Source organism: Cnephaeus nilssonii, assembly GCF_951640355.1.
Source record: "Cnephaeus nilssonii genome assembly, chromosome: 15".
NCBI lineage: Eukaryota > Metazoa > Chordata > Mammalia > Chiroptera > Vespertilionidae > Cnephaeus > Cnephaeus nilssonii.
In genome coordinates, this window is record NC_137086.1 from 29,986,920 (window position 1) to 29,997,311 (window position 10,392).

At 37.9% G+C, this 10,392-nt stretch overlaps 1 protein-coding gene across 12 annotated transcripts in view; it reads left to right on the forward strand.

Moving 5' to 3' along the window:
* The window catches only part of ACYP2 (acylphosphatase 2), a 172,334-nt gene extending 163,107 nt beyond the window's left edge, over positions 1-9,227 (forward strand). For 9 of the 12 annotated variants that reach the window (XM_079792301.1, XM_079792297.1, XM_079792298.1 and 6 more), the window contains one exon: positions 5,121-5,233. Coding sequence is in view for 3 of the 12 variants with exons in the window: in XM_079792296.1 (XP_079648422.1) it covers positions 5,121-5,235 (115 nt within the window). In the remaining 9 variants the exon portion in view is untranslated. Of the gene's footprint in view, positions 1-5,120 lie in introns of all 12 variants that reach the window. The other 3 variants (XM_079792296.1, XM_079792300.1, XM_079792306.1) reach the window with 1 other exon arrangement.
* The last annotated feature ends 1,165 nt before the right edge of the window (positions 9,228-10,392 follow it).

The following is a 10,392-nucleotide window of genomic DNA, read 5'->3' on the forward strand; positions in this document are numbered from 1 at the left end:
AGTCCACTACCTGATAGCCTTGCTCAGTGATGGGCTAATAGGGCAATTGAGCTCTTCAGAGCCTTTGGGATTCCCCAGAGGTGCTCGAGGTACAGCTGGGGGAGATTCTGCACCCCACCTCCCAACCATTCCTTTACTTGAGAGAAGCAATTCATTTCCACTATAAACATTAAGCTTTTGTGCAAGATTATGTTGGAAGAAAGGATTCTTCTCTTTAAAAAGCTTAAAAATCCTGAATTAATACAACAAATACAATCGTAGGTACTTGTACATCTTTGGGATAATAGGAAAAGTGTCTAAGGATTTGTATTTGATAACCACAATATGTCTGAGCATATACAACCCCCCGCCGGGCACTGAACTTGACTGAGCAGGCGAACTTGACTGAGCAGGCAGCATGTCACGTGACCGGGTCTGCGGGCCGGACTGGGCCTCCTCTGGTGGTGTAATACTCACTCTGAACTCTGGGTGAAGTCATTATCATGCTTGTTTATATAATGAGTAAACTGACATGCACAAATACAGTAAAATTTAGGGGCTGGCAAAAATAAGTGAACCGATCCTATGAATAAACTTGGTTCACATTCTTATATTCAGGTTGTTAGGTCAGATCTGTAGGCCTCCAACTTCCTTTAAGAAGATGAATCTAGTTTCAGAGAGGATTGTCATGAGTAAATTATCATTTTTTGTAATAAGAGCAACTATTTCTTGACCTTACAAAGAATGTAAAAACACACACACAGAAGGCTTTTGTTTCCTATGAGGTGAGATCAGAGTTAAAAGTTCGTGCTCAGGGTTCCTTTCTGGCTGTGGACTGTGTAGGACCCTAGAAACGTTCCCTCCTTCCATGTCTGGCAGCTACAGACGGGAAGAAGGCAGGCAGGGGACAATATTCATTCACTCAGTATATATTTACTGAGTGCCCACTATCACTGGGCAGAGTGGTAAATGTAGGGGGGAAATAGTGAATAAGACTCCAACGCTGCCTTAGAAGTTGTATTCTAATGTGGAGTGGGCACGTAGTGAATACATACACATAGCAATTATAGAATGGGATAATGCCCATGATGCACACAACAGGTTGAGGGTGGGTCCTTTTAGACAGGGGCTGTCTAAGAAAGGCCTCCGGGAGGCAGAAGCCTAAGTGCATTTTAGAAGGCCGCAGCTGGCCTCTGCCGACTGCCAAGGCCATAAATGAGTGGCACTTACTGCACTTGACAGCTAAACGTGTGCCATCTGCACCAAAGCATTAAAATGCTGTGGGCGCCCTGAGGGGCCAATATAGTCGGTGACTGCCTGAATAGGAACAGAAAAACACGGCACAGTTAATTTACTAAGTGCGTACATTTTCCCTTCATTTATCAGCACTGTGTTTTATTCATTTCTTTCATGCAAAGATGGCCTGAAGGACTTAAAAGTAATATATGCAAGATCTGTCCTTCAGCACGCCCTCCAATATTGTTTTCACAACTGTGGAGAATCCTCATCACACATGCAAGAAATGCATCTATAAGGAAAGTCCTTCTTACGTTATCACTGTACAAGTGGTAAAGGAATAAAATAGACTTTCTAAAAATTGGTTTAATTTTCAAAACCTACACATAACATTTAAAATATGTTAAAGGGAGAACATGGTTATCAAGTAATATGACTTCTGTCAATAGAATTTTCCAACTTCCATTGCTATTCTTTCATTTTTTTATTAGTTGAGCTTTCTTATTTTTTGTTCTTTTAAAGCCAGTCAGCGGATCATGTTTCTTAAATAAAAATATCTGAAAGATATATGCAGACAAAGCAGATTCAGATTTACAGTAGAAATACTAGACCTCATTCTCTTCCGAGCAAATGTAATTCACCCATCTACCCAACCATCCATTCAATATTTATTGAGTCCACTAAACCTATAGGTAGAAAGAACATGCTGGAGCCAGAGGTGTATTATGGCCCTGCGGGCTGACCCCAGGCTGGGTGAATGCTGCTAATGTTCTTTCTCTGCATAGTCACTGTGGCAATTTCCCGGAGGCACGTAAATAGCCAACATGTGGTTAGATGGCCTAAAATAAAGGGCAATTTGAAATTATACACTCAATGTGATGCCAACGGACTGGCAGGATGAATTCAGGAAAAATATAAAAAGCGGTTTACCTGGGAACCCCAAAGAAAAGAAAAACTTATATTGCCAGGGAAGTTCAGTAAGACATCTGTTTACAATATAAGAGATCACTAGTTACCTATGTACCAGTTTAAGAACATGATGATTAAGAAGCATCTTGTTCAAAACAGCAAGAAAAATAGAATATGTCTAAGCATAAACTTAACAAGAAATATATAGGAACTGAATTAAGCAAAGCACAAAATCTAAATAAAGACCATTTATAAGTTTTACATTTTTTAATTAGTTAATGTTATCAGTAGTCTTCCTATGTTTATTGGTTTCCTGTCATGCTTGAATTAGAATTTGCATTATAAGATTTGAAAAATTCAATAGTGTTTTCTTTAAAACTTGGCTCAAATGCCTTTGCTATCACAGAGATGTCCCTGACCAGAAGTTAGCCCCCCAACTCCCCTCTCCCTTTATATAAAGATCACATTGCACATTACATCCTGCCTTATTTTCAGTTATTTTTAGTATTCTCCAAAGTCTTCTAGTAGATTGTAAGTAACCGAGGGAAGAAACCTCACTTTGAATATCTGTGTATGTATCCAGTATCTAGAATATGCCTTGCATCCAGTGCTACTTAAATATTTATGTAATTGAATTAACTGGTACTGTTTGACTGTGTATATATCCAGTCCTCACTAATTAGATATAAATTTATGTGAAAATTTCTGACTAGTTATTTTTTGCTTTAGAAGAACTGTTTTGCCCTCTCTAGACCTGCGCCACACCCATTAAGAGCAGCACATGAGACTGGGGTCCTAGGGCTGGTGACCAGAATACCTAAGTGAGTAGGCAGGTCAGGCAAAGGGGTTCCTAGCACCAGGGGTGGCAAGTGTGGAGCCATAGCACCAAGTGGCATGAGCACATGCTCACAAACACACACAGTAGAGCTGAATCACCTAACAGCATGACCATTCTGCCCCCAGTAGTGGCATAGATTCCGCCGTGGTCATAGGTCTGACTGGTGAAGTTTTGGTGATGTCAAAGACCAGCTGCATATAGGTAGGTAGACAGGCTCTCAACTAGTTAAATACATTGAGTTATTAGCTCAGATGGATTAGTCCATTGCAGCTCCTATGCCCTCTATCCATTACTGGTTCCATTTCCTCTCTCCATTCCCTCTTGAGCCCATTCAAATAGGCTTGCAATCCACCAAAACTGCCCTGGTCACGGCCATCAGTGACCTCTGGGTTGCTAAATGCAATGGTCAATTCTCAGTCCTCACCTTACTTGACCTGCAAGCAGCATTGACCCACCTCTCGCTTCACTGTTCCCAGAGGCTTCATTTGACTCTCAGGACACGATGCTCTCCCAGCTTTTCTCCTACCTCACCCGATGGTTCTTCCTGAGCTCTTAACACTGGGTATACCTAAGGTGCAGTCCTCCGACTGCTTCCCTTTTCTACTTATATTCATTTTCTTGGAGATCCCATCCAATCTTATGGCTTTCAATTCTATTTGCAGACAAATTCCAAATTTTATCTTTTCCAGCCAGACTCATTGATTCAACTGCATACTCAACAACTCAGATGTCTAATAGACATCTCAGACTCCCATTCCAAAACTGAACTTCCACTTTTTCCCCAAATCTGCTCTTCTCACAGCCTCTCCATTTCAGGAGATGACAACCATCCAACTATTTTTTTTAAACAACCCTAATGCCATGGGTGGACTAAAGGAAATAGAATATGTAAAGAACTTAGCATCCTGCTGAGCAGTCAGTGCACAATAAATGTTAGCTTTTATTATTTTTGGCTTTTCTTTTCTAGAAGGTTTCAAGGAGATTTGACTTGTAAAATTGAAGTTATCAGCTCCTTTTCATAATAACTAAATTTTATTCTTAAACACATGCAATTTCCATTTTAAGATTTCAATGAAATGAAATGAAGAAAGTAAAATGTGCTATTATGCTCATGGCTTAGCTTCTGAAAAAGAAAAGTCACCTTTCCCAGTAAAACTGTCACAAATAAGAACCACAGAAAATGTTACATAGCACAATGGCAATTTGAAGCATTGGAAATCTTCTCTTGCCTAGCAGTAATTTTCAGCTAATCAGACAACTTGAGCCTAGAAAATAATTTAAATTCAAGGTTATATGAGATGTTAATATGCTATTCACAGCTGTACACAACTCTAGTTTCACAACCTGAAAGAATTTTGGGGATATGAGGAAAGTCATGGAATGTTTTTACAATAGCTGGGATAAGTGGCCTCATATTATTAACCCACAGTCCCACTTACTCTGTCATCCCAACTAATTATTAAGAATTTACTAGAAACTTTCTACCTATTAACAGTAGTATCTGAGTTATCAAGTACATTAAAATAAGCCTTAATTATATAGGAAGCATCTTGGGTAAGTACACAATGCATAAATTAGACACATGGATATCACTAATTTCACAACATTTAACTTGGCCCTTTAATACATATGGTTTGCTAATACATATGGTAAGAGATAGTTTTTGGATAATAAACAATGTTCATCTAATTTTAATGTTCATGGAAAATCACATTTTTTCTTTTATCCATTCTCCTATTTTCCTCCACTTTCCTCCACTCCCTCCCGTATATTATATATATTATCTACATATATATATACTAGTATGTTACCTACCATGTGCTGGGTAATGAGAAAAAAATACTTTATCTCTTGTTTATAGCTCAACGGCTAGGTAGTAATGGCCTTGGATGTTTTAAGGGGGGGGGGGGGAAATAACCTCAATGTGAAATCTCAGTAGTTGACTGTGCTTAATTTGTTATTTGTCCATATTTAATTATATATTAAACTCTATAGTATTCTGATATTTTACATTTTCTAAAACTATAAAATTTTGAAAAATTTATATTTTACATTACTTTTACTAAGTTACTTTTGCATATAAACTCCCATTGTGGGATCATTGTAGCTAGCCTATATATACTTTACATGGTAATTTTTATTTGTTTGTTTTTTGTAGGAAGTCCTGGCTGAGCAAGGTTGGAAGTCCTAGTTCTCGCATTGACCGCACGGACTTTTCTAACGAAAAAACCATCTCTAAACTTGAATATTCTAATTTTAGTATTCGATACTAATAGAAATGATAATGTATAGACTGCATAATAGACACTATATATTCTTATGTATTAGGGCAATAGTAGCAGAGTAGTAAAAGGAACTCTGATCTGAAAGCTATATTATACAGATTACTAAAAATGTCTGACACTGAAATAGCTTTACTCAACTATGTTTTTCACAAGCAAAAATTAGTATCTAAAATAAAAATGTCATTATAAAATATTTAATATGAATTTTTAATTTAAACTTGTCTCATGGAAACTAATTCTAATGAATGTTATAGCTTACATGTTATTTGGCTAGGCTAGACATAATAAAGTTAACCATTTAAAAAGTATTTTTCAGTACTGTTATCTGATTTGAATTCTGAAAACCTTCCAAATAATAACTGTTAGTAAAGTTGCGTAATTTTGCGTAAATTTAATTACTCAAAAAGAACCAGTAGTTAGATATAAACGTATATGATGATTAGTATAACCCAAAAATAGTATCAAGAAAGAGTTAAATTTTTAAGTTCTGATTGAGAACATGGTTCATTACTTGGGTTGGCGCTCCTTAATGCGTTCTGTGAACTACCTTGTTCTGTATAGTGAACAGATGAGCGATGGCAACTGACTGAGAACCCACAATTTCAGTATAGCAAGCAGCAAGATTTGTATCAACAACCCTCCATGATGGATATCCCTTACCCAGAAGAACAACTGAGAGTCTCAATAAATCATTCTATCCCCCAAATTTAGCCTATCATTTGGGGATTTTCCCATGTAAATGATTTTTAAGCAACCAAAGTATTTTAAGAGGAAGTTTCATTTCTATACTACAGAATTACACTACTGAAAAAGGAAGATCTTTAACTCAAAATACTGGATAATGTCAAATGTTGTAGGTATATACTTGCATAGATGCTTCAGTGACTTCCAACATTTTAAAACAATGAAATCCTTCATTCAAAAGATATTTCCCTGGCATTTAATTTGTAAAGAAGGTGAAAAGACACAACCGGCTTGATTGAAACGGGGCTGGGGCACCCTGGAACACGGCACATTTGGTCTCACTTTCCCTCCTGCATCTTGTCCTCCTTGGGGATCCAGGTTAGAAACCACCGTCCTATCTACGGAAGAAATGTCCACTGCTGCACTCCATGGCTCAGAGAAAGAATCTGGGCCCCTCTCCTATGCCTGCTGCAAGGTCAGAATTGAGAAAAGGAGATGAAGGGTGGGCTGGCATTGTTCACCTGAAAGGTTAACTCTGATGATAATATTGATATCAAATATATATGACAACACATTAGGGAATGACAAAGATATTTTTAAAACTTTGCAAATACACGTAAAGAAATAAAGAACTTTCCTGTTACTTTAACACCATCATCACGTTAAGTGTTCTGTGTGTCACATATTATACAGGAGAATCTATTGTGATACTCATTTGAGTTTTGCTCTCCTGGTGTTACCCACTCGTGGTTCAAGGAAGGTGGACAAGTCTTTGTGTTCCCTTTCCTCAGGAGGGTTTTGGTGCCAGATCCCCTGGAGACAACTTTCCTTGGAAGGTTTCATTTTAAAGAGAGCATTACGTTGTGAGTTGAGGGAAAAGACAAACATAGGCCTTTAGCAGGTAAAAGAGAAGCCAGAGACAAGAAGATTATTCAATACTTTGCAAAGGGACAAAAGGATGTGGGTTTCCCAGGAGATGGAGATCTGCGCCTTTCTCCTCGGGGGCACCTCTGGGGGATGGTTAAGCCTGAGAAGGGGGCACCTGTGGTACATCCAGAAGAGCTGGATCCCAGCCGCAGGGGCTCCCAGCCAGACTCCTGTCCCCAAAAGTGCTGCAAAGTATCCTGATTACAAAGGACCGTGGTGCTTTGGACCGTAGTCGTGGTAACTGGTGTGGACTGGAGACTTCTCTTAATGCTCTCTCTGCATGAGGACCTTGACATGGTTGTTCTGCGAGAGGGCGCGAAACACCAGGATGGCACACTTAACTTCCCACCCACCACACAGGTGGGGCTTGAAGCGGCTCAGCTTCATTTAGAGAAAATAAAATGGGCATTTCTTGCACAGTCAAGTTTGAAAAAACCCTGTATGTCTTTATGCATAAAAAGGCTAAGTAATTCTGGAAAAAGATGATCTCCGATGTGACACCAATATGTCACTTTTTATTACCCTGCTATGTTCTGTGAGTTCCCTTCCCAGCTCAGGTTACAAGAAAATCATACTTTGCTGGCACAATATTCTAGCTGCACAAACAATAGTTAAGGTTGCTTAATGATTAATAACTAAATTCTATTACTGGGTGAGAAATGTTGTAAATAATTATTAAAAGTAGGTGTTCATGAATGGGTAGAAAACAAGAGGAAAAAATGATAAGCAATGTGGTGTAGAGGCCAGATACATTTTAACATTAAACTTAATATGTCAAATTTCATATGGACTTACACAAGTTTTAATTCATATGTCACATTTGAATAATAACAAACTGTGATACACTTAGTTTTGTTAGAATTAGACATTTAAAAAAAAAACAAAAATATTAAGCAAAAGGTGGGTATCTACTTCAGTAACTATCAACCAGGAGTCTCAACATTCCACCTGTCCACACCCGTCTGCAAGCAATGTATCAGAATTATGGGAGTATTATTTATAAAAGCAAACTTAATTATTTTTCATATTTATATAAAAATGACTGTCTTTATTTTTACTGATATTAAGATAGGCATTTGGATAAATGGAACAGAATAGCGAGCACAGAAATAAACCCATGTGCATGTATATAACAAAGGAGGCTAGAATATGCAATGGGGTAAAGACAGTCATTTCAATAAATGGTATTGGGAAAACTGGACAGATTCATGCAAAAGAATGAAAATGGATCACTTAAAAGTTTTAGCACAGCAAAAAACTATCAACAAAACAAAAAATCTACTGAATGAGAGAGTATATTTACCAATAATATATCTAATAAAGGGTTAAAATCCAAAAGATATAAGGAACTCATATAACTTAACACCAAAAAAAAAAAAAGTAAAAAAGAAAAGAAAAAAAATCCAAACTATTCAAATTTAAAAATGGGCAGAGGACCTAAATAGAAATTTCTCCGAAGAGGACATACAGATGGCCAATAAATATATGAAAAGATGCTCAACATCACTAATCGTCAGGGAAATGCAAATTAAAACAACAAGGAGATATCACCTCACACCTATCAGAATATCATCAATAAGTCAACAAATAAGTGTTGAGGATATTCAGAAAAGGTAACCCTCGTGCACTATTGGTGGGAATGTAAATGGGTGTAGCCACTATGGAAAATAGTGTGGAGGTTTCTCAAAAAATTGAAAATAGAGCTAACATGAGCCAGTAATTCCACTTCTGGGTATTTATTTAAAAAACTCCAAAATTCTAATTTGAAAGATCTATGCACCCTTATGTTTACTGCAGCATTATTTACAATACCCAAGATATGGAAGCAATCTCAGTGCCCATCAATAGACAACTGGATAAAGAAAATGTGGTACATTTATAACAGTGGAATATTACTCTGTCGTGAAAAAGAATGAGATCTCGCCATTGTGACAACATGGATAGACCTAGAGGTATTATGCTAAGTGAAATAAGTCAGAGGAAGACAAATACCATAAGGTTTCACTTATATGTGGAATCTAAAAAACAAACAACAAAACAAACAAAAACCTAGATGCAGAGAATAAATTGACGATTGCTAGGTGGAAGTGGGGGGTGGTGGTGGTGGTGAGGGGATGGAGGAAAAGGTGAAGGGGATAAGAAATACAAACTGCCAGTTACAAAAACAGTCATGGATGTAAACTACAACAGAGATTATAGTCAATAATATTGTAATAACTGTGTATGGTGTCAGATGGGTACTTGACTTATCAGGGCGATCACTTCCTAATTATATAAATGTCTAATCACTGTGTTGTATACTTGACACTAACATGATACCTGTAATTGAAAGATTTTTTTAATTTAAAAAAGTTAAAGAAATAAAATTTTAAAAGCCTGTCTTTTTATTTTATTTTTTTCAACCTTGTTTGAAACTAGCCACAGATTACAAGCACTGTGAGGCCAGCTTCAGTATTACTTTTCCTCCTTTTACAGCTACCAAGATCGGCGTTCAGGTCCGATGGGAAAGGGAACCGGAGGGTAAAAAGCCTGTCTTTTTACAAAGTTAACTCATGAAATAACGCTCAATAGAATTTTGGAGGGAATATGTAAATGACAGTCTTGACCAGGTGGGCCAGTCCATAGAAGCAACAGGGATGTGGGAGACATACGAGGTTTTTCTATTAGGAAGGGTATGGGCTCCTAAGCTCTAGTAGAAGCAATCCAAATTTCATCTGAGACTGGGAATTCCTGGGAATACCCTGAAGCCTGCAGAAAGCTTGTGTCTACAAGGCAGGTGCTGTGCTAACTAGGAACAGAGAAGCACTGAAGGAGGAAACCAACAGTCGGGGGCGGGTGGGGAATAGTGAATTTGACTTTGCTCGAAACTGGTCACCATTGTGACAGCTAAATATTTTCCATTTTGTCTACCAAAGAAAAATTTCAGAAGCATGTATCTCTATACTTATACTTAGATATGACAGAAAAACAGAATCTACTTCCAAAAATTAGCTTTGTATTTGGATGTATATAGTCCACAAATATATTTCATATAGTAGCTCTCCCTGACCTCCATAGAAAGCTCACTTGGTTAAAAAGAAAAGATTGTCATGTCTGGAACTAATTTCAGGAACTGAAAATAGGCAGCATAGTATGGCAGAAAATATTCTGGTCTAGGGATCAGAAGACCTGCATCTGGGCCCAGCCCACCCATTAATTTGCTCTGTCCCTAGGTACCCTCAACTCCTAAACCCATCATTTGGATTAAATCGGGACTTTGGCAGGATTCCAGTAAGCCAGAGGCATCCCAGGAGGGGGTACCAGGGCAGCTGCAGAAGGGCCACGAGAAAGATGGGCAGGCGAGGGCCCTAATCCCTGCTCCGATCAGAGCAGCCCTACTCTCATCTCTATCAGGTATTAGGCTTCTCCATAAGACATCTTTTCAGAAGAATTCTGCCTCAAAGAAATAACAACAAAGACACTGAATTCGTATCTGGAGTCTTCTTTTCTAAATTTCTATAATTGTTAAACCTATTTCCTATCCTCTTGATTACT